The sequence below is a fragment of the Phaethon aethereus genome (assembly GCF_964289735.1).
Source record: "Phaethon aethereus genome assembly, chromosome: 1".
NCBI lineage: Eukaryota > Metazoa > Chordata > Aves > Phaethontiformes > Phaethontidae > Phaethon > Phaethon aethereus.
Genome location: NC_138575.1, coordinates 76930616 through 76956410, shown reverse-complemented (window position 1 = coordinate 76956410; position 25795 = coordinate 76930616). Strand labels below are relative to the sequence as shown.

The following is a 25795-nucleotide window of genomic DNA, read 5'->3' as shown; positions in this document are numbered from 1 at the left end:
TCCTCTGAAATATCCCTAAAGAGGCCTCAGTTACATATGCCTCAACTGCACAGCTGAATTCCATTTAAGCGGACTAAAAAAAAAATTACCCCACTCACAAAAAATTTCCCCTAAATTGGGGAGATTAATTCAGTACTATAATCTCTTCTCCAAATTCCACAATTCTGTCTGTAATGATTCTTCTGCTTCCTAAGATTTAAAACAGATAGACTTTGCTCTCTTGTGATCTGCTGAACTGTCACAGAAGAGGAGTAATGGTTTGGTTTGATCTTCATACAAAGCTCACAAAATTTCCCTCTGTTGCTTAGGAAGCTACTGCTCCTGAAATTGTTGCCTCTGTAGCAATATGAAGAGAAAGAGCATTGCTTGTGGTTCTTAAAAACTTAAAATACCTGAGCTTTCAAGGGGTAGCTTTGAAGAAAACTTTCCTAGGAACGCATTCGTTCTTTCATCATCCAGAAAATTTATTACTCATTTACTTAATAAACTGGTTTCCTTAAGCTGATGAGACGTATGCTCACATGGATGAGCATTTTCAGCAAAGGACAGGTGATCTCAATCAAGAACATCACATGGAGCTGACTGAACAGTCTAGAACAAGAGTCAAATTAAGCTCTTGGGTCAGGGCTGGATATTAACTGTCAGGTGAGAACTTTTACCAACTTACTTTAGTCTTCAGAAAGATACAATAAAAAGTGACTCGCCTTCTCTCTATAGGTGGTACTGATGAGAGGATATTAACAATGCTATTACCAAAATGTAACATCCCATCTTTGCTGTTGAGGGTATCAATCCTTTTTTTGTTGCCAGTGCTTTTCCTCCTTCTTGATGGATAATCCCAGCAATCTCCCAACATGCTGTGGGATGGATTGTAATTTTTTTTTTTTTTGAAATAGCAAGATTTTCATCCCATCACAATTAAAGTGTTTATTCTTTTTTTCCTTTCATTTAAAATGAAAGATTCCCTGGGCAATTTGACTATTCTAGTAAATGGGTGTGACTTTGTTGCTGGAAGGTGATTCCAAAACACTGGAAACAGAGTAAGAAACATCTACCACTGTCACTCATCACACTCTTAGGCTCTGACCATGGATTTTACTGTTTCAGAAAATGAAATACTGTCTTCTGATGAAGAGACAGCTGAGAAAACAACTACATTGCAAAGAGATAACATGTAATCCTGGGCTTCAGCATGGATTTATGAAGGGGAAATCACACTTAACCAACATGACAGCCTTCTACAAGGAGGTGAGTAGCTCAGTGGATGAGGAGATAGCATTAGATGTTATTTACTGTGACTTTAGTAAAGCTTTTCATACTGTTTTCCATAACATCCTCACAGACAGGCTGATGAGTCAGACTGCTACTGAAACAGCAGAAGCTGACTATGCTATGGCATATTAACGTATGTATAGATTGGAGGACAAGAGACTGGAGCACAGCCTTGCAGAAAGAGATCTGGAGGGTTTGGTTGGTGGTAAGCTCAATGTGAGTCAACCGTGTGCCCTGGTGGCCAAGAGGGACAATGGTATCCTGGAGTGCATTAAGCACAGTATAACTAACTGGTCAAAAGCAGCAATGGTCCCACTTAGACTCAGCATTGGTGTGACCTCGTCTCAAGTACTGTGTGCAGTTTTGGACTCCACAATATAAGAAAGATATAAAATATAAGAAAGATGGTGAACGGACTACAGGGCATGACTTACGAGGAACAGCTGAGGATACAATATATGACATGACAGGACGAGGGGCAATAGGCATAAACTGCAGCACAGGAAGTTCCACCTCAACAAGAGGAAAAACTTCTTCACTGTGAGGGTGACGGAGCACTGGAACAGGCTGCCCAGAGAGGTTGTGGAGTCTCCTCTGGACACCTTCAAAACCCGACTGGACACATTCCTGTGCAACCTGCCCTAGGTGATCCTGCTTTGGCAGGGGGGTTGGACCAGATGATCTCCAGAGGTCCCTTCCAACCCCTACCATTCGGTGATTCTGTGATACTAGGTTTGTTCAGCTTAGAGGAGAATGACAGGTGACCTCATTGCTGTCTAGAATTTCCTTATGAAGGAGAGCAGAGAGGGAGTTGCAGATGTCTTTTCCCTGGTGTCCAGAGACAGGACGTGGGGAACGGCTTGAAGCTGTATCAGGGGAAGATACTAGGAAAAAGATCTTCACTGAGAGGATGGTCAAGCACTGGAACGAGCTCCCCAGGGAAGTGGTCATGACTCCAAGCCTGTCGCTGTTCAAGAAGCATTTGGACAACATGCTTAGGTATATGGTTTAACTTTTAGCTTGCCCCATGTAGAGTCAGGACTTGGACTTGATGATCCCCATGGGTCCTTTCCAACTCAGGATATTCTATGATATGAAACTATTCCTTATACCTCTACCATTGTTGCCAAAACTAGCATACTTCTTCCTGGAAGATTTAATATTGCTACTCTTTCAGGTCCAGCTGCAAAAGTGCCAGTGGAAAGAACTATGTGGCACCCTGGAACACACTGCTCTGCAGACATAAAAAATTTCTTGGCATGCTTTTACCTTGAACTGGAAGTATAAGATCTAAAGTCTGAGGGATGGCTTCATTATCCAAAGCTAACTCTTACATAACTTGTCCTGTGCTGATGAGATGATACAGTACTATTATCCTAAATTTGACCTTAACAGCAGTGGTTGGACCTTCTGATGAAGCCTTAATTCCTGAAAGAACGGTGACTGAAAACAGACTTTTTCTGTTTATGTGCATCCCGAAGTCCTGGAATTAGCTGGCTGAGAGACTTTTTAAAAGAAGTTCTTAGACAACAAACGCTGAAACAGTGCAAACAGACATAGAGTAAAAAACTCTCCCTCTGTAAGCAAGTCAGGCACCACTGTGGGTGCACAACACAAAAAATACATAAGGACATCTTCACATTAAAATTATGTTTCTTCTTTTCAAATTCCTTGGCTATGCTGTGTACCTGCTAAAAATAGTTAGCTTTAAAATACTCAATCTTTAATTAACAATTTGAATGTTGTAAGGATTCCCATTTGGAATGATGCAGTGAGGGGTTTTTTTTTTAATCTATGGCTGGGCACTGGGAAGGAATTGTGCTATCACTTTAGCCTACATTCAGGATAAGCAGGAAAGGGACAAGACAGGCTATGAAAGCACTCCACTGGGGACTGTTTCAAAGAAAGTTTTCCTAGCAGAGTGACACTATGAAGTTACATCAGAGTAACACTTTTGAAGGTATAGTTAACTAATACTTTCATTAACAAAGGAAATTGCATGCCCAGAACAAAACTATTTATCAACAGCAGTGACGTGTTCTGTCATGCATGAAACTAATATTGTTATAATTAGTATCTCATAATGCCACTGCTGAAACTAAAAATAATTTATACATGTAACACAATAAAAAATGAAACTTGAACAACCCCCACATATAAATCTTCTCTATCTTTACTTAAAAGCCTAATGTATGATGTTAAGTGTTTATTACCTTTGCAATTCTAGTATTTCATTTGCAATTTCGGTTCCTATACTTCCAGCACCAAGAACTGTTCCAGAGGACATTCCAGGTACACTTACTAAAGACTGTTTTACAGCATCTATAGTTAAAAAAACAAAATAAAACCTTAAGTTTGTAGCAGTTTCATTACACAGCAAGGAACAATCATCTCAAGGACTCATTTTAAAGCAGGTTTTGTTCTATATCTCTTATTTTCAGAAATTAAATTCCTTAAAACACTAACTCATGTGAGAGGGTGTTAAGTCTCATTTGAAATACAAAGATAAGTGAATAATGTATTTGTGAAAATTGCTGATCTCCAGTAATGAAATTAGCTTTAATCATTACCACCTCCAGCCTCTCACAGACAATGCAAAACACATGAGAAAAAAAACCTTGCGCTTTTTTTTTCCACAAACTGAAATCAGTTATTAAAAAGAAAAAAGCAAAAAAAAAAAAAAATTCTGTAGAAATCAGAATCTATGCATGGCAGAAAAATATTAACAAAAATATATATCTGTATCAGTATCACCCTACATTCTAAAGGTAAACTCAGATAGTACAATTGCATTTCTTCAGGAAACCAGGCAAAATATAAAAAGGGTCTGTGACAGAAGCATAATATACTATCAACCAAAATCCTAGCTACAGTAGAGGCTACTAGAAGGAAAACATGTTATAAGCCCTTCTGATCAGTTATGTGAATGATATGAATTAGGATGCTATAACTAGAAATTGTCACCATAATTAGCTTTAAAAAAATTAATCTTTCCTTGCACAACCACCGAGAATAAAAAAATTCCTGGATTGAATAAATCTAAAATTGTAATGATTGATCAGGAGATGCACCTATGATAACTGTAAGACACAACACTTGCCTTCTGCAGGCTGGGAACCGTGAGGGACCTGTTCTTCAGCTGACTCGTTATGACCTCTGAGATTTAAATAAATAAAAACAAACAAACAAACAAAATCAGCAACTTTTTCAAAAGCAAAACCCAGCATATTTATGTTTGACTTTACATAGAGTAAAAACTAAGATCCTCAAACTAGTAAAAAAAAAAAAGAGAGATATTCCTCTCATGTTTCAATGTTCAATCCTTTGTACTGTTTTCTGAAGCACTGGGTGAAATATTAATTCCTATTTATTCTCCAAATAAAGAAGAAAGGCAAATATAGCTGCCTGTGTTCCATGACAAGAGAACAAGGCTACCATTTTTACTCCTAGGAGGGAGATTAGCTAATGAGAAACAACTGCTACAAGGACTGGTCAGTGGCTACCTCCTGCCAGCAGCAGCTGCCTACCTTCCCTCCTCTAGACAGCTGTAGATGCTCAGATCTCTAGGGCAGGCAAAAGTGGCTGTTGGGCAGCATAGACTGTCTTAACTGCTCTTCTCTGTCTTCTTGAGGGAAAAAAAACATGGGCAAATACATGGGTGATGTTGACTTAAGACAGGAACCAGCTACAGAATGAGTAGAAGTCCCCCTTCACAACTTGATTTAATGGAAATAAAATCCCCTTTGTCTCCCTCTCAAAAACCCAGTCATTGGCAATGATCCTCAGTATCACTGGAGCAATCCAAATTATAGCTCCATTGCAAGGCACAGGGAATGAAAAAGAAGAATTAAAACTAAAGAACGAAGAATTAAACACACACATTAACTTTCTCACAGGGCCTTCCCTTGCAATCAGTTTGGAGAGTATCTTTTTGTCTGACCTTGCATTTCTACGATCTACTGATTGAACTTCTCCACATTCTGACACATGCTAGGTAGGACAGCACTTAAAATTAGGTCAACTGACATATGCAGTCTTGCAAAGCTCAGAAGAAAAAGCAGAACTAACTTCACATTTCCATTTGTTCATATCTACTTTTCTTAAAAGATCCTTCCTTTCTTCCTTCAATGAGAAACACTTTCACCTAATTTTTTTTCTACTGGAAATAGCACAGTTTTCAGAGTTAAATCCACGACTTAAGCCTGAAACAAAAACAACTAGTAAATGCAAAAAAAAAAAAGTTCTTCCAGGTTACTCAACCACTTTTTGTGCTGTGTTGATATTTTCTACTCTTGTTTTGCTTCTTAAACAGGTCACTTTCTGTTAATGCTAACTGTAATTAAGAGAAAAAATAACATGGGAATTCATAGCATGATTTACTTACAATACCACAGTGTTGTTTGATACAATGTACTCCAGTTCTTTGGTCCACGGATTCATGAAACTAAACCACTGACTCTTTAAAGTAACAAAAGTCCCATCTTTTGCTCTAAATTTGTAGGAATTTGTAAATACTTTTTCTTTATTCTGCAACACTAGATAAGAAAGGAAAGTTGTAATCACCATATTTATACTTACAAAGATAAAGGTAAAAAAAAAATTTTAAAAAAAATCTGTTTTATAGCATCATAAAACCAAAATGGTTTTGATGGCCAGAAACACAAATTTAATGCCAGAACAACTGACAGGACAGGACCCCTACTAAAAATCAAACTACAGTTTCAGCAACGTTATTAATCTTAAATTAAAGCCCAAGTACTAAATTTCTGCAAACCACTAGTAGGGAGACTCCTGACTTGGTACTTTAAGGTACCAGGACTTGGTGTCTTTAATTACATGATTAGGCACATTTGCTCTTCAGGACTCCTTCCTCATTCTTATAAAGAATTGAAGCAGGGGGGTGAAAGAAGCATTAACATTATTCCCTTGTGATTAAAGCACTGCACCAAGGTCCAAGACAACAGAAATTGCCCCCTGCTTTTATTACAAGCTTTATGCGGGCATGTCTTAATGCAGACGTAGAAAAGGACAGTGCTAAGATAATTTTATTAATTCTCAGCTTCTGATTTTTTGATTTGTACTGTTTTCACACAGCAGTTACATGTGGTTACATGTAGTCTGGGAGGACCAATTATTTTGTACCTTCTTTATGTTTTTCAGCTAGATGACTGTGATCATCTTGATGGCAGTACTCGTAACAAGAAGTTCCTAGGAGCTCTTGTGGCAGATACCCTAAAATTGCTGTTGCACTGTTAGAAATAAAAACATGAACTACAATGGATACAAACAATTGCAAAGCTTTTTTTTCTTCAGTATCAGATAAAGCACAAAATAATATTTAAAGAAGTAGATGCCTATGTTCATGTTTGGGAAAAAGAAATAGCATTAGTATAGCACTAAAACAACAGGAAATATTATTCACTGCAAATTCTCCATTTGCAATGAATGGCAATTCAAAGACAAAATAAGAGTGTTTAAACATGCAAATCACATGTACACACAAAATATTTATGATCATTAGGTATTCCCACTAGCCAATCAGGGTGGTCACACGTAATGAGTAATTCAAAAAATTTTAGTAGTTTAATTTTGCTCTGCCACTTTAAGGAATAGGTTTAAACTGACACTTTTAGATGAAAGACAAGATGACTGAAAGCAAAAAAAAGCTTCCAGTGACAATAACTAAATCCAAAATGCAAAGTGTTAACTCAGTCTATAAAACAAATAAAAGTCTGTTTTAGAAAGTTCAGAAAATAAGAACTTAGCTTTCGCTTCTAATTAAATAATTTTGTACCTCATTTAGATATAATGTATGTGTTCCAAATAGTAAGATTTTAAGAAGTAATAATTTTTGGTTAAGTGTTTATTACTTAAGTCATATGCATAGCTATGAAGCTCTAACTTGAGATTTTTCTTTATGAATAAATAAGTACATCAGCACATTTTACGACATATTTTAATCTTGCTAGATCATCTTTTCCTGTAGAACAATATACTTACTTTTATACATTAAGTTTTATGTTTGACAAAAAAAACAAAGCCCAAGTACTCATAGATTCAGAATGAGCTGCTTCCTGTGTACAGCTCCTAGAAATTCTATCTTGCTTGAGAAATTACAGTTCTGACAGAAAGTATTAGAAAATTTAATTGGTGGTGTCATTTTCATCTTCTCGTCATTAAAGAACAAAACACTTACCGCTGATCTACATAAACAAATTTTCCATCCATGGCAAATCGTGTAACAAATTCTGTTGCTTTGACTTTTATCTCTCCACTTTTTTGTGGAACAATATAAGGGTGTAACCTCCCAATTGCAACAAGACAGTTAAAGTTACTACTGTCCTTTTCTACATCATTTTCCTCTTCTACTCCCACCTCATTAGGAGGCCAGTTCTTCATATACCCAGTACAGTGAATGGTACAGTATTTTCTGTGATCTAATAAAAAGAAATTAAATAAGCAGCAGTTATGGTTCAAAAAGTAAACTGAATTACTTTTTTTTATTCTGTTCACATTGAGACCAGCAACTATATTTTATGCTTACCTACAACTGTACAAGGCTATAGATAATTTTACAGAGTATTTTTAAATTAATTTTGTACTACTACATTTTGGCTTACCTGGAGAGAGAGCTTCTAACCCTATGTAAGATTTAGGAAGATAAGTTATAGTTGTTGGCAGTTGAAACACAGTCTCGCAGAAAAAAAAAAGTAAACCAACAGTCTGGTAACCCACAGATCACTTTCTCTTTATATAGTTTCATATGCATTGCAAATTAAAATAAACTAGAGAGGCACTCTGTAGCTTCCAAATCAATTTACCTTTTGTGAACACAGTGATCTTAGCATACACTGACTGTAATTGCTAAAAGAATCCATTGAGAGAACAACCCAAAACAACCTAATTTATTTTCTATTTATCTCAGGCTTCTGAATTCTTCAATTTTCTGGGAACACAAAATATTTTAAAAGTCTTAAATTACAGCATACACTGTCATTTATTGCTATGGCTGGTGGACTCTTTGCTGCCTATCTAACATGCAAACACCTTCATATGCATCAAAGCGTAAACATGACACTATGTGCCCTACAGTAACTATCTTTCAAAAAATTAGAGATATCAGAAATACTTTGGTATTCTGTACAAATTATGCTTTACATAGATTTGACTGCATTAACTCTATGAACTATGGAAAACATAAAACAACTCTGTAAAGTGAAAAACTGAGTTATCCCACTGTGACTTTGTCAGTTTCTCAGCTTGTCAAAGTGACTTGCCTCAATATAAGTTAAATTCTTATCTTAAGAAGTCAGTTGTCATATTAAGGGAGACTGAATTCTATTTACTTACAATGACAGACCTATTTTAAAATTTATTATTGTATGGCATATCTGAAAAACAAAAGTAGGAGGATTTTTTCAAGGCCAGACAATTTCAGCACACCTTTGCATAAATCAATACTAGGGTATTAAATAAAAGCTGGAAATTACATTTTAAAAAGATCCATTCACTGAAAAGTTGACAAGAGTATACTGCTGTGCAAGCATACCAAAATATGAACTAAAGTAAAATTATTGGAAAAATTATGAATGTAATTACACTGATAAATTAACTCTACTATTAAAAGCAAAAAAAAGGAAAATTCATACTTTTTAAGTACATACAACACAAAAAATACATCAGAAAAAAAGTTGGTTTACTTGCTTTTTTTCCTTCAAAACAGTAGATTTTGCAGGCCTTATTCAGTTATCTTCAAGACATACGTTATTTTGTTTCATTCTTCTGATCTGCTCCAGTGCTTTCAAAAATTTCCCTGAGACTTCTAAAACTTGACTACAACAGACCATGTGCTCCTAAACAGCCACTGTAACTCAGGTTCCTCCCTCCCTCTTTTCCAGGAGTGAATAGGGAGGAGAAAGAGTACAATTAGACTGTTTTTCAAAACGTGTCTCCAGTACATATTCACACTTCTCTACAGCTACTTTGTGAAGTCAGTGATAACTACAAGGGTCACACTACTGACTCGGAACTTAAATATACCAAGTTTCAAGACAGAAAGCCCCCACTTCATCTACACTGTTTGAATACCTTTCTTCTTCGGGTTGGGCAAGCACTCCTTTTCTTCTTTGACTGTGGTCCTACTACATTTTATCCGACAGAAGAAGGAACGTCGAGCACCAGAATTCAGTCGAGCTGGTCCAGCTTGAAAATCTGTATGTACTTGCAAGCCAGCTTACAAAAATTTAGTAAAGTAGTTAAAAAAACCAAAATCCAGTAATAAAACTTCAGAATACAAGGCCTTGTCTTCATTTTAGCTTCCAGTACATTCTCCTTACTCTTTAGTCACCTAAATTTTTTCCTTACAATTGAAAATGAAAAAAGTCTAATAACTTAAATAGGGAAAAGAAAATGTGACTGTCATATGGATTCCAAAATTAAAAAGAACTACCAAACTATTTTTAGACCCTTCTTGATATTTTGAATGTTATTTTAATAAATATGCTTTATAAACTTTCAACTTCTATTTGGTACAAGAAAGAACTGAAAAGATGCTTATAAAAGCCAGCTATAAGTGATTAGCTGCACAGTACATAACATTTTCCATATTAGAAATAACTGTAAACGTAGTAAGATTTGGTTAAATTAGGATCAACACTTAGCATTTTCAGAGAAGACAGTGATTCTTGATATTGAAGTATTTTATCCCATGTTCGACTACATCAGGTCTTTTGTATTGACAAGACCTATCAAATACAAGAAAAAAAAGTAGTATGCCTGGTAGGAAGAACATCAGACCACATCTTGGTAAATGTTTAACAATGCAAATTTCAGTCATTCTTATTATCTAAAATAAATTGTTTTCTGGGCTAGCTTTTAAACTGTAAGTGCATTCTAAGCAGCAGATAAGCATTCAAATATATTTGGTTAATAGAAATTATACCTCGAGTTTGTACATCCATGCACATACAAACACATGAATATGTCCTGCATAACCTCTAAATTTATTAACATATCTTGAAAAAAATCTGAGCACATTCAAATATGACTTACTTTTCCCATCTACGAGCTTCTCCCTCGGAGAGATATCCGAAGAAGAAAGTTGCTCCTTAACTTTTGCAACATCTTTTGGATGCAAGTAATCAAACAAACTTTGTCCAATTAAACTGGCCTATTTAAAAAAAACAAAATACCAAACCCCAAAAGATGTAAGAACCACATTGTTTTAGAACAGGACCCTATACAGATTACTTCTCAGAAAAACAACTTTCTACACCATTAAAAAAGTGAAATACCACAGTTACTCCAAAAAACAATATTTTGATCCACATTTAATTTGCCACTGTTTAATATTATTTTTATAAAAACAGTATAGTAAAACCATAATTTGTTACTTCCCCTTTGCAAAATAGCAGATTTAGTGGATATTAAAAAACAGTTCTGTAAAACCAAGTGTTTGATTTAGATACATAATAGAACTCCTGATCCTAGCCAAAAAACGTTACACACAAAATAACTCACAGATTAGCTGGAGGAGAAGGTAGGGCAATAGGAAAAAGTATTCATGCTACCTAATGACTGAGCTGTAATTTGGTTGGACAAAATGGCACCACCAAGGCAAGAGCTGCCTGGAAGCAGGGGTCAGCTCACTTCAGCACTCCTTAGTAGGGGATATTTACAGGAATCTCTCTAGCTGAGAACCGTTCAACCTCTGCTGATCTAAAGTAACTGGTCTGCTGCACTACTTGTCTTTTGAAACAGGAAGGAATTCTCACAGATGTGGGCCAGTTTGGGTTTTTTGCTTGCTTACCTTCACCATAGCAGGTCAAATCAATGGGTAAAAAGGAGTTGTGTTACCAAGCAGTATTCTAGATTCAAATTTTCATTTTGGACCCACACCACTTGCTATGTGATTGCTGCATACATAAAGGCGAGCACTTTTCCAATAAGCCAGAGTCAGAAATGGGTTCAATGAAAAGCTTCTAAGAAGGCAGGATAAACATAGAGCCTCTTTCATTTGCCCAGTCTCCATCTAACCCTAACGCAAAGGGAAAATGCTGAGTGCTACCGAGAAAGGCTAATAGCAGCCTTGTCAAAATATATAGGTGTAACAGATCAGGCTGCAGGATGGGATTCATAACCTAGAATGTTTCCCAAATAAGCTAATAAATTAATGGGTTAAGTCAGTCATGCTCTCCGAACCTCTTTAACTGGAACAGCGAAGATCTTATGGGTCTGGAAGTAGGTATGCCTGATATGAGAGACTCCAAAATGTACTTTTTAGTCCTTGAGTAAATCCAAAAAAAAAAAAAAAAAAAAAGAAAATCTGCTTTATGCTTGTTCCCATAAGATGATTCATTTCACTTTAAAGAGATATGGGTTGTTTGTTTGTTTTTTTTAAAATAGAAAGTAAAAAACCAAATCTATAAAACAGAGTCCAGATTGGTTACCCCTCCATTTTGAAGAAAACTAACATAGCACAGTTTCAAAGTTATAGGAGTAGACAGATGGAAGCACTAACTGGTTTAGCCTCTGTTTTTGGAACAGAAGGCATAGATACACGAACAAGTTATCATGCCTTGATTATGTGTGGTAATTGTCCATGATGTTAAATGTCAACTAATAGAAGGTACTTATATTTCTCTTGTTCTACAGGCTAATCTAACTCACGCTATATCAGTTTCCTTCAAGTTAAGAGTATATACATGGATAATTATTGTGCATGAGGTGTTATGCAGTGCACCCAAGCATAAAGGCATTACCAAGGAAAGCTTTAATTAACTTCCACTGCTGAACTACCAATTTTCTTCAGCCTAAACCCCCCCCCAAAAAATCACTTCACCATTTACAAGAAAATCTCTTAGAAACTGAAATTAGGACATCTTCAAATTATCCCGTCCTCTCAGACTAGTAGTTTTCTTAAGGGATGATCAATTGAAATCTGGTGCTATTACTCGGGTCAGGAACACTGACTGTACTAGCAAATATTTTGTTCCAGGATATTCAGTGTTACTCTGATGGAGGTTAAATCAAAGAAATTCCAATAAAGTATACACAAGGACTGTTTTTTAGTAATATACAATAAAATGGAAAAGTGTAAAAATTTCTAAGGACATGCAAAGTAAAAGCAAATGAAGAAACTCAGTTATAACTACCTGATCATAATTAAGTATTTTGCAAACTGATTCTGAGACAAACAGAATTTTTCCTCTATTGCATCCAACCACAAATAGGAATCCATCTGCAGCCTGAAAATATAAAGATACTGTCTTTAAAAACATACAATATACAATGAATACTGGTGACTGCAAGGAAGCACACTTTTAAACCTGATTTTTTAAATTAAATAAGTTATAAATCACACCAAAAAGTAAGATTGCAAGGACCAAATCAGGCCTTCGGCTACTGACAGCTAAAGTTTCTTAAATACAGCTTTGGGAAAAGAGGTGGCCAGCTGCAAAACAGTTTAACTTTGGAGTCATCTTACAGATCTTGGCAAAGTCTGTTATTGCAGCAAAGGAAAAAGAAAATAGTTGCACATGAGAAAGGGTAAAGGGGTGCGGGTATACGACAAAGTGCAAAAACAAGAAGAAAGATTTTCTTTCAGGTATTATTTCTGCATCTTTTTCAAATTACATCTTTAAAAATTTAAATGAAGGAGAGCAAACAATTGGAAGTATATTTATGCATAATTAAAACCATTCTCTATACTTGCATGCAGATTTCAATATCAACATAAAAATTTTATGTACTAAATATGCAGATGGTATACAGATTTATTATCCCTTCAAGGGCTGCTGTCTGCCATGCTCACAAACCACCTTCTGTACCCCTTTATGAGAAAGCCCGTATAGCGTACAGCATTTACAAACCAGTACTTAACAAGCATACCAAAGCACTTGCTTGAAGAAAAAGATGGGAAAAAAAGCACTCTCCAGCTAAAAGCTCAAGTTAATGGCAAGCTTTAGTAAGGACATCATTTAACTGAGAATTTCCTTACACTTACCCTAAGGATTAACTGTCGGAGCTCATCATCCTTTAGAAATGAAGGTTTATATCGGACTTCTGTATAGGAGCTAGTGGAACCTAGAAAATAAGTTTGTAGACATCATGTAAAAAGTTTACTTTTAACAGAGTTATACTTGTTTTGTATTTTATAAATTTTCCTTGCAACCACAACAGCTGAATAAGAAAATATTAAAAAATCTAAAAATATTAAAAATAACCAAACTCATAAACATATGTTGGTAATAAATATGGGCACGCAACCAGTTTTTCCTTGCCCTTTATTTAGCATAAAACAAGGAAACTTCTGTTCAGTATATCTTTAATGTACTGCTAGAGAAATTGTATTATGAGAACTCAATTTGCTAGAAACATTTTGCAGGCCTATTTCAGAGTCTGAATAATTCGAATGTTATCAATTGCCATGAATAAAGCTTCATTAGTATTACATATCCAACAATCAAAAAAACACTCAATTGTTATTAAATTGAATGTCTCACTAAATGTAACGAGACTGATGCACTACATTTACTGTTCTAGCACCCGTGGCAAGTACTCTAAAACAATTCTTAGCTATTACAAGCATTTCTATAACTTGTCCTAGATTTTTTTTTTTAGGTAAACAGCAGTTCAACTTTCCAGCAAATTTCAGCATCCACTATAATTCCAGAGGATCTTGTATTTTATTAAAGCATTTGTTCTGAAGGTACATATAACAACTGTGCTGAATGGAGTCCAGTTTTCATATGCTATTGTTAAAATACAAAAGTTGTACCTGAAGATTTCTTGTAGATGCTTGCTTAAACTGCAAGTGCAATTACTGCCCTGCTAATTTGTCATATTATTTCTTTATGCAAAATTCTCAGCCTGCTTGGGTCAATGGGCCTCTATAAATCCTTTCCAACATGCATTATTCTATGATTCTATTACTGTCAAGTCAGTAGCATAATTCATTTCCTATACTCCTTTGACTTAAGACTAATGTGGTTCTTCTAAGATATGTTTATTCATAATCAATTTTTTTTGCAATGTTGATAGTCTTTGATCTTTGCTTACAGTTGACCAAATTATTACTCTGAACCAGTGCTGCCAAAAAAATCTGAACTCTTGTGTGCTGCTGATAGACCATGCAATATGCAACTTATATTTGGATATAAGTTATTGTGGGGAGGAAAAAAAAAGTCTCCAAATCTAGCAATAGCAAAAGGAGAGGAAAGAATATATCCTGGTTTGATCCCGGAAACTAACCCTTTCACTGAGATCCATGATTAACTTTGCTGGCTGACTGAGGATATAAACTTTTTTTAACTCTTTTTCTTGGTACTCTCTAACATATCATGGTGTTTAAGACTTTAATGTAGTCCAAGTCATCAACCATTCTGTTAAAGTATGTTTTGTCTTGAAACATTCCTTTAACTGTTGTTCTTGCAGGCAAAAAAAAAAAGTTTGAAAGATTATTATGTCCAAACTTAATTTTTCTTTTAGTTTTACGCAACTGGTTTTGGTTTTATGAAGTTACACTGTAAAAGACTTAACCTATCACTGAAAAAAGTTCTCTGTGCTCCATACCAGTGCAACTACTTACACCAGTTTCTTCAGGTAAGCATATTTTTAATGGTCTTTTTCCATGATGTTGTACATTTCCAAGTCAACAGATAAACATGAAATTCCAATACAGATGCAAAGCATTGATGCAATCACAAACATGGGAATAATAAAAAGGAGTATGAAGACCATTTGCTTCTCTATTAGCAGTACAGCTGTTGGCATTGGTACAGCACCACAGATGTTACGGTTACAGAAAGTATGATGGAAAGTGGAGAGATCACAGAACACATTTAATTTGGGGGCTGGAAAATAATGACAGACTTGCTTGATCACTGTAATTTTTAAAAAGAATCAAGGAGTGACTCGATTGCAAGGCATACTGTTAGCAGATAGAAAATGTCAGACACAGAAGGGTGGCTTTTTTTCTGCTATACTAAGCAAAAAGAAGAAATGAAGTTCTGGAAACTACTAACATAAATTTAAATGAAAAACAGACTCAGAATTGAATTCAGCAAGGAAATGTAAAACAAATGACCTTTGATTTATTTAACATCAAAGAAGATACACAATGTAAATCCTGATAGAACAAGGACTTTCAGGACTGGTTTCCTAAAACCCACCTTTTAGAGATTTTAAGTGTTGCACAGCCATCCGTAACACTGTAAGCTTGTCTAGCTTTCGTGCCATGGGATTGCACTGAGGTATCATAGCAGACAATTCCTCTATCAAATTATTCATTTTGTCTCTTCTTCGTTTCTCTGTTTGACTGTGAGCCTCTCTAAGAAGAAAAATTATTTTAAGATGTAAAAGACATTATTTTCCCCGTAATATTCATCAATTCAATTTTGGGAATGGAACATTTCACAAGAAGTACAACTGCACTGAAAGTTTTTCATCGCTACTTGTATTTGACAGTTGAATTGAATTCACTTGAACAAATCCGAAATGGTCACAATAATAATGTGAAATATTGAGAGGAAAAAATTTCTCAAATAACAACTTCATTATATGTGGCAGGACAAGAGGCTGTGAAGACTTAAAAAAGTTAAATTCTTTTTGTGACCCTTGACATCCAATTGAATACCTTGACACCCTGCTGTATACCACAGAACTTCTGATGTTATTACTAATCACTGGAAGACATCTCTGCTCCCTGGCCCTCTCTCTACCTGGCCTGTGTAACTAAGATGCAGTATTCATTCTGACTTTTTTTAAAAAAAAAAAAAAACAAACCACAAAGAATGCTCTAAGCACTTGCTAAAGCATTTCTGAACTCCATTTTATGCAAACTCACAACAATCTGAGATGATCCATGTCTTCCTGTTATCTCATTACCTTAAAAATTACGCACATTGAAGATAGACACAGACACAAGCATTTATTCATAGCACAGCACAAGCAACAGACAACACATTTATATGTGCTTATAAGAAATGTTGTGAAGAATGAAAGAAAAATCTACGCCTCATCCAATTTCACGAGATCTATTTCAGAAAGCTTTCCCCTTCATTCACCTGATAAGGTGGTTTAAAAGGTTACAGCCTCTGTCCCTACCTTGTGTCTCAGGTTTCATCTCTTGGTAAGCCTCTGTCCAAGAACTCAACCACAGAAAGACAGCTTCTCTTCTTGGACAGTTTTCATCAGAAAGCCCCTTCTGAGACACATGACAGTGCACATCACAAATACGTTTCTATTTCAGGTCCCTTTTTCTTTAATTCTTTCTAGTGGAGTATGTTAGCTTTTCTGGCTGATCTCATCCCCTCTAACATCCTCTAGCAGATCAAGAAAAATTTAATTCATTCTATTCCCTCCTTACCCAGAAGATAAGCTAGACGCTCAATTAAAATGAAGACTATTTTCCTTTCTGACTGAGACCAGACACAGTGGTAGTTAACCAAACTGAAGGACAAGATGTTTTGGGTAACTGATCTCCCCAAACTCTTCCTCTTTGGCATACTGTGACAGAAAGCATTAAAGGTAATCAAGTTAACTACATCTTGCCTGTTGAAAAAGAACAAACTACAGTTTTAAAGACCTAGTCTTCTATTATTTTTATTATTTTTCCCAAAAATAAATCCTGTCTACACAGAAATAATTCTGTGTCATTCATCCAAGCAATTAGCTTTTCTCTCTCAAAATTAAATTTAAAAAAAGGCTCTAATCAGTCATTCTCAACTCTACAGGTTCACCCATTCCCTTCATGTCAGTAGGGGCAGTCAAGTAGCATATTGTGTATGCTCCTTGAACCGTGAACCTCAGGAAGACAGATACAAACATTTGGGAAAAGAGAACAAGTCTTCCACATCTCTAAGAGTCAATAAGAAGTTATAGAAACATGAACAGGTAGATGCAGAAATTCAGGTGATGATTAGGCGATTCAAAAAGCCTTCTGTTATATTCCCCAGTTACAAAGTGGAAGGGAAAAAAGCAAGTTCTCCAATACGCTTGCAGAAAGAAACGCTGCAGGGAGATGACTGTTGAGCAAACCTTCAAAGTGGCTTCTAACGATTTTTTTCCCTCCAACTAATGAACCAAAACTTAAGGGGAAAAAATTAACAATACAACATGAAAGTTACTAAAGCAATGTACAGAACAGAATCTTGTATAGCAATCTGGGATACTCAGTAAAGAAAAAAGCATTTTGGAGTTAAACAAAAAACCTGTAAATATATTTTGGAACACTTTAATTTCTTCCATTTAATTTAAATTACAAGAACACTTCATAATTATTAGACAGCGTTCTGTATAAATAACACTTTTGAACAGCGGAGTGGATTATGTATTTCTGCTTTGGCATCTCTGCTCACATGAGCAATGAAAGACACTTTTACAACAACTTCATAAAACAGTTCTAGTTTTACTAAGTGGCTTGTCTGTAATTTAAAGTATATGGATGAATCATGACTTCATTCAGTCACACAGCATTTCAAATCTTACAAGTGCTTTATGTGAATTTCTGTTTGAATTCAGGTAAGATGTGAATTCACATTGCAATTGCAAACCTTCAATAATTCCCTACACAAAAACTTGTTCCAGAACAAGAATTCTTTTTCATGCTTTAGCTGAATCCATTTTCATGTGGGATAAATTTTAAATACCTCCAAGTGTAGACAAATCTAGACAAAACAATTCTCAAATTCGTACACACTGAGGATCAGCTCCTCCCTTTATGCACGACTTGAGTGTACTGCATTTCATTCTCACGTTGCGTATTTCAACCTCAGGTTTTTGCTAAACCATACGAGATGGACCGAGGTCAACTGTATGAGGTTTAAGTGCCGGGCCAGTGTATAAGTGTATAAGGCCAAGTGCTGGGTCCTGCACTCCGGCCACAACAACCCCATGCAACGCTACAGGCTTGGGGAGGAGTGGCTAGAGAGCAGCCCGGCGGAAAGGGATCTGGGGGTGCTGGTTGACAGCTGGCTGAACATGACCCAGCAGGGTGCCCAGGTGGCCAACAGCATCCTGGCCTGTATCAGAAATAGTGTGGCCAGCAGGAGCAGGGAAGTGATGGTGTCCCTGTACTCGGCACTGGTGAGGCTGCACCTTGAGTACTGTGTTCAGTTTTGGGCCCCTCACTACAAGAAGTATGCTGAGGTGCTCGAGCATGTCCAGAGAAGGGCAACGAAGCTGCTGAGGGGTCTGGAGCACAAGTCTTATGGGGAGCGGCTGAGGGGACTGGTGTTGTTCAGTCTGGAGAAGAGGAGGCTGAGGGGAGACCTTATCACTCCATACAACTACCTGAAAGGGGGTTGTGGTGAGGTGGGTGTTGGTCTCTTCTCCCAAGTAACTAGTGATAGGATGAGAGGAAATGGCCTCAAGTTGTGCCAGGGGAGGTTTAGGCTGGATATTAGGAAAAATTTCTTCACCGTCAAGCATTGGAACAGTCTGCCCAGGGAGGTGGTGGAGTCACCATCTCTGGAAGTGTTCAAAAAACGTGTGGATGTGGTGCTTCAGGACATGGTTTAGGGGACATGGTGGCGCTGGGTTAATGGTTGGACTTGATGATCTTGAAGGTCCTTTCCAACCTTAGTGATTCTGTGAAATATTTTGCAACACAACTTTCATAAAATTAGTAGAAAACAAAATCCTCAGGGTGGCTCTAAAAATTACTATGCATTTAGGGGGAAAAAGGAAAGTTCACTGTTAAATATTTGACAGTTTTAATGAACATTACTACCAAACTCATATTTTACTATTGTGAATCCTAGTATTTACTAGCAAAATGTACTTTTATTGTAAATTAGTACCTGAAATCTTTTATTTTAACATGTTCTTCATCTTCACTCCTAGAGAAAACAAGATACAGTTTTACATTGCATATTTAATACTAGGCACTTCTTTCCTCCCCTGAATTCAAGAAAATATAGAAAATGCTACAAATTTACTATGACTAACAAAAGCAAACCTACAAAAATGATCTAGCAAGTGATGCATAATAGAAAGAGATCAAAGCATAACTTCCAATATTCATATTTATGTGAACATATTATGGGGATATATCATAATTACGGGGCTATTACTACCCTGGAGAAAACAAAATTAATGGAACATTCAAATAACTTAAGTCCAGGCTTCACTGGTTTTTATTTATTTAAAAATCTTCAAAAGACATCATCTATTCATGCTTTTATTTCCAAGATTTTATTGTCAAAAGATGAAAAAAGCAACCCTAGCCTAGACTGGGCCTAAAATACACTTTAATTGCTCATGGTCAGAAAAAGTAAAAATTAAGTGTTTTCCCATACCATACAGCAATGACTGGAAAGTCTATGTAATAAAATTGTAAATGAAAGACTATCATAGTGCCTGTATAATGACAAATACTTGGCAGCAGGAAAATATAAAGGATGATTCAAACAAGGGCAATGATCTTTTTTTGTCCACTATTTATTAAGAATTTCAGCATTCTTATGCTTGATAGGTATCTTGCCAACTCAGTATGAGCAATTTGGTACTTGCAGAGAGGCAGTTCCCATACAAATACGAGCTACTATGTTCTTTAAAAGAAAAGCGATACAAATATTTTTAATCTTTCTACAGCAGTTCTTTGGCTTTTTTTAATTCAGCAGTGGAAACATCTCAAGCAGTACTCTAACCTCCATTCCATAGGTGAGACCTGCTAGCCTATGACCATTTTAGAAGAGGCGTATGTTGTACCAGAAGGATTATAAGGAGACAGGCCAACCAGTCAGCAGCTGTTTCCTATGAGGAAATGGAAGTAGAAGGACAATTGGAGATTACAGCTTTAGGAAAAGGCCTCAAAAGCTGCTTCCACCTATAACTAAGTACTGACCCTGGCAAGGATGCAGCAGCCGGAGCCAAATTAACACATGATTCGGAGATCTAGCTCTTCAACCTAGGATTTCACTGGGACCCAGGAATAGTCTAGATGGTCAGATAAACCCAAACACAGGAGTAGATTGGGCTCACAAGACCCTAGGACTTTTCTTCAGTGAAACTGTTTCAGATTTAGACAAGTTAGCAATAACTAATATTTTCTTTAATTTTAAAAGAAACTTTTACCAGAAACATGCATATACTATGAACTCCAATGGAAGTTACATTGTGTGACCGTAAGAGAAGAGGTAAAGGGGGAGCCAGACCAACTACAACGCAGCATGTCGCCTATTAACTAACTCTCCTAACCAGCTGGTCAAAAGAAGTGATTGTCCCACTGTATTCAGTGTTGTTGCAGCCTCACGCTGAATACTGTGTGCAGTCCTGGGCCACACAATTTAAGAAGGACATTAAGGTCCTCGAATACATCCAGAGGAGGGTAACAAAGCTGGTGACAAGGCTGGAAGGAATGGTCTATGAGGAGCAGCTAAGGATTCTGCATTTGTCTAGTTTGGAGAAAAGGAGGCTGAGGGGTGACCTCATGGCTCTCTATAGCTTCCTGAGAAGGGGACGTGGAGCGGGAGCTGCTGATCTCGTCTCCCTGGTATCCAGTGATAGGTCTCGTGGGAATGGTTTAAAGCTGCACCAGGGGAGGTTTAGACTGGACATTAGGAAGCATTTCTTCACCGAGACGGTGGTCAAACACTGGAACAGGCTTCCTAGAGAGGCAGTCAATGCCCCCTGCCTGTCAGTGTTTAAGAGGCATTTGGGTAATGCCCTTAGCAACATGCTTTAACTTTTGGTCAGCCCTGAAGTGGTCAGGCAGTTGGACTAGATGATAGTTGTAGTTCCCTTCCAACTGAAACAGTCTATTCTATTTTATAAAAAAGAATACTGCACAGCTACATATAAACAAATATATTTTCTAAATAAGGTATCCAGGTGCAGAAAAAGAAATCACAACAAAGTAATCATGTAATTAATAACAATACCATAACATACATAAACGAAGGTGTACTTATGCTGCACAGCCAATCTTAACTCTGGTTTGTCACCTTGTAATAGCATTATTCTAACATAGTTGTGGTAGTTCTAGTCTAAAAAGCACTTGACAAGGTTAAAACAAACAAAAATGTTTACATGCACCAGTCCTAGAAGAGTATGAGGCTTTTCCTTCACCTCCCTAGTCTCCTTATTTGACTATTACTTTTCATTCGTCCCCATTCTTATCTTTACCAGACTTGTTACTATTGAAGTTAAGTTATAAGCAAGTCAGGGTGTCTTCTTAGAAAGAAATATCAGAAAACCTTAAAATTGGATGGACCTATCCATCCTGTTAATTAGCTATATGTTTATCACCTTGTGCTGTACAAAGACAGAGCATTCCTTAAGGCAAACCACACAGCTCATCTAGCCAAACAGGAAAATGTGAGATGTTCTGAAAACAGAAATGGATTAATTTATAAAAAGTACCTTTTCTGAGGATCACCATCAACTTCAACTGTATCCCTGCAGAAACATGTAACAAAGTAAGCAAAATATAGTTCGAAGCACAAAAAGGTGACTTGATATACCCAATGAAAAAGTCACGGAAAAATTTTAGTGGAAATCTCACTTGATTAGTTACTTTCAGCATGAACATAAGTTTTTAGAAAGTAATTATGAGTTCTTATAAAGCAATAATTTTTCAATTAGTATTTCAACTTGGACATAAATTTTCTTATGACAGAAGTTTTATGAAATCAGAGAAAGATCCAAACTTCAGGGAAATGCTATTGATTACCCAGACACTTCAGGTCAGGAAATGGCATTACAGAATCCGACATATATCCTTTAGATTCAAGGATTATTTTTCTATTTTTAATAACTCAGGACTGTCAAAGAATGTATTTGGAAGAGATGGTAATAAATAATGATAATAGATAAAGGAAGGAGGATGAGACAGTCACAATGTTGCATAAATAACAGATGAATGCCTCAAATTTATGTTGAGACACATACAGAATTGATTTACTTACTGGTTATCTGAATCACTTCCTTTGCGCTTCCTTGGTATCTCAGCCACAGAAGCATTGAAAGAGGTGGTGGTAGCAGGCTTAGTTATTGGATTCATAAGGCTGGGGACTCCAGAAGCAATGCATGGGTTTCCGTCTATTGAGAAGTTATCTGTGAACAAGAAAAAAAGCTCAGCGTCCATAAGAGCTATTGTGTATCCATTCTGATTTTCATTTGGGGGGTGGGGGGAAATGTCCATGGATGGCTTCTACACCTCTGACACAAAAAACATAAAGGTTGCACTGCTACAACGTAAGTACAGAAAAGAGTACATTGTCCTCCCACAGTCCTGTAACAATCTCATCAACCCAATCAACACATCAATGCAATATAAAATACCTCTATTCTCTTCCTTACACAGTTTTATCAGACTACACTTAAATCCCTCAGTACCTCAAACAGCCTGCTGCAGTATCACAAGATGTGGCATTAGTTAGCAGATCAAAATACCGTGACTAACACTAAATTAAACTTAAGAAAATATGTAGTGAACTATGTTTTTTAAACAAGCTGGACATCCAAAAAAATGAAAGTCTGACATAATTATGTTTCTGATGTAAAATCTACAATTACACATAATGTCAGTCAGGTAAGTCAAAAGAGTCTTGAAAGCTTGACAAGTTCTACCTCACAGTTCCCTTCACAATTCTCCTCTCAAGGAAAACTGCTTTGTTTCTGGGAGGGACAGAAGAGAAATCACAAGCCAAAATAATTCTAGTGACCTACTGGGAAAGGAAAACAGTCTCAAGGAATCGAAGCACTAGTACACTTCTTTCATATCTCAAGGCAAAGCTACCACAAAGAATCACCCAGTTGATATTTAGGTAAAGAATCAGAATTAACTGTTTCAGCAAATCTAGTCACTGCTTTAGGCTTCATGTGCTAGTGAGGAAAGTATCTTATGTGATACATCTAGAAACAGTAATGAAGTAACTACATGAGAGGACAGATGAGGGATTGATAGAGGTCATTTAAGGAAGTGAGCTTCTCCTGCTTTTAGCAGGAGGCAAAACCTGCGTACTGCTCTTCAGTACGTTCAAAATCCGGCAGGAAGAAAACCTGGACGGTTTATTGTGAGCTTTCTTTTTTTAGCATCTGCGCTGTCTGTAAATGAGAGGTAAAAATATGAAAAAAAGAATGATACACTGTGTATGTTTTTTTCCTCTTGGGTGTAAGCACATCTTGCACCAGAAAAATTACCTTCTAGGTTCTCATTTTCTGTTAGAATATGACTCTGGAGAGTTAAATGAAAATAGGCTAATACTTCAACAACAGCTTGCCTCGTCTTCACTAATCCTCTCTCTACAAAGTCAGACTACACAGAATCAGCCCGTTTTATTTTAGAAAGCTCTTTAACTCCTTAAGTCACGCAGGAAGTTCCAAACAAAAACAAAAACAAAAAAAAAAAAAAAAGAAAAAACTAGGTGGAAACTCTAAGAATCAATAAATACTTGACAAGTAAGTAACAGCTTTTGGGCATCTGCAATGCAAAGAATATATGGTTACTTCAAATACACAACATCTTGAAGTTAGGGATATTAAAAATATATTAAAAGAAATTACATCATAAATACTACAAGGACACAAATGGAAGATGTTTGAAATATTTTAATGATTAATCATCACTTCATAGTAGTCTCATTTTATATTTCTACTCATGCAATTATAAAACAAACCAAAAAACCTCCCAACAATTCCAAAGCAACTATTTATAAAGAGTAGTCTTAGTTCACTTAGGTCATAGCAGCCTACAATTACTAGATTAGGTTATTGAAGTATGATCATAGTTCATGAATATTCATGGAGTAGTACTTACTAAACAGAAACCTACATGTATGAAAGACAAGAATGCCTTCAGCACAACAGATCCTTTCGTCCTGGAACAAAGCAGGACAGAACAGACCCACTGACCTAAATACTCCTTTGCACACAGATGGCCAGCCTGCTTTCTAAACCATTGCCCTTTAAAGAAACAAAATGAAATGCATCATTTACAGTTTTTCCAATTTGTCCTTCATATTATCAGAATAACTACTATTTTTTCCGCACGCTCAGGACACAAATTCTGAATACTGCACTTATCTCCTCTACGTTTCCTAACACCCTTTTCTCTTTTTCTTAACTAAGAAAACCAAAGTTTAGATTACCAGCAAAAATGACCTGTTAAGCACCTCTACACTACAATTTTTAGGTGATAAATTGAATCCTAAATACTATGACTGTGACAAACTACATGCCATATTAAATGCCATCTAACTAAATGTCAGTAAGATAGCTGGTTGATCTTAGACAAAAATATACGGTTAAGAATCTGTATTGATCCCTGACATGTACAGCATGCAGCGTATGTTCTTTATATATATATTTTTCCTTTAAGATTCTCCCCCAAAAAAAAACCCAAACACAAAACAAAAACAATGCAAAAAACCCCAGAGAAATAAATTTAAAGCTTCAGAACCACCAAACTTAGCAGAAAAGTAATTATTTGCAATCTAACAGAAAAGAGCAAGTCTTTTTAATACCTACTACTCACTGAACAAGAAGCAGACAGAAACAGTTCATAAAGCTAAGTCAGCTTTGAGAAGTCTGTAAAAACGCTTTAAAATAATCTCTTAGGACTTTATAATAGCTATCATTATGATACTAGGTGATTCCAAGGTGATAATTCTCTCTCTGAGGAGTGTCTAAACCTCATGTAGTCTGTGATGAAAGATTTCTTCACTTCTCCAGTTATGCCACTTTGGGAGAGTTAGATAAAGAATTTAACAATCTTTGGGTTCACAAAAGTGAGCTAGAATGCACACCAATAACAACGGTGTGCTTCTATGCAAGAAAAAAGCTGGATTCTCACCTTTTATGTGTGCAGCTGGCTGAATTTCTTGTATTTTCAATTTCTGTGAACATTTTCATACCATTAACATAAAAAACAAACACCCCTAAGAACATATGAAGCAAAACAAAATGTTTCCCAATTTCATAGTGCTCTTGCTCAATGAAAAATAATATACAGAAAGACCAATCTTCATTATAAGTCTGTTTTCCTGGAAAACTGAAACCTTAGTCAATTTTTAAATGAGTAGAAACAGTTTAATTCAACTGGAGATATTTTGTTTTATCACCCTAAAGGCTATTACTTACACTAGTCTGGTTTGCAAGTCAAATAAAATTCCAACTGAGAAATGACACTTTAAAAAAAAAATACTACTGTTCATTACAAAGTTTTGCTAATCCCCTGGCATACTGATAACCAAATTCTAATGGTAAGTGAATAGTTCCTCAAATACATATGTCTATTTATGATCTATGTTTGGTGCTCAGTATTAACCATACATGCTTACCTACATTAAAAATTAAAAATATTTTAAAAGTGTATTATGCATATCAGGACATATGAAAGTAATCCTGAAAAAAATCCCACTCATTCTCTCTGCAAAAAAGCAAAGACCATCCAAACATTACAAACACACCATATGCAAAATAGCTCATTCCCAGTTTTCTAAACACGTCACATTCCTGAGCTGTTTTGTCCACTAGCAATTTTAAGGTTTTCAGTTCCTAAACAAACACAATCTATTAG

At 36.1% G+C, this 25795-nt stretch overlaps 1 protein-coding gene across 1 annotated transcript in view; it reads right to left on the bottom strand.

The window, feature by feature from the left end:
- The window catches only part of BMAL2 (basic helix-loop-helix ARNT like 2), a gene marked incomplete at its 3' end in the record, with an annotated part of 35630 nt that overhangs the window by 4833 nt on the left and 5002 nt on the right, over positions 1-25795 (bottom strand). The window contains exons 2-14 of the mRNA XM_082009543.1: positions 22182-22329; positions 21637-21672; positions 19074-19112; positions 15444-15601; positions 13277-13356; positions 12426-12518; positions 10324-10441; positions 9361-9504; positions 7469-7709; positions 6415-6521; positions 5657-5807; positions 4364-4428; positions 3486-3594 (exon numbers count right to left, since the gene is read on the bottom strand). Coding sequence (XP_081865669.1) covers positions 3486-3594; positions 4364-4428; positions 5657-5807; positions 6415-6521; positions 7469-7709; positions 9361-9504; positions 10324-10441; positions 12426-12518; positions 13277-13356; positions 15444-15601; positions 19074-19112; positions 21637-21672; positions 22182-22329 — 1489 coding nt within the window. The remainder of the gene's footprint in view (positions 1-3485; positions 3595-4363; positions 4429-5656; positions 5808-6414; positions 6522-7468; positions 7710-9360; positions 9505-10323; positions 10442-12425; positions 12519-13276; positions 13357-15443; positions 15602-19073; positions 19113-21636; positions 21673-22181; positions 22330-25795) is intronic.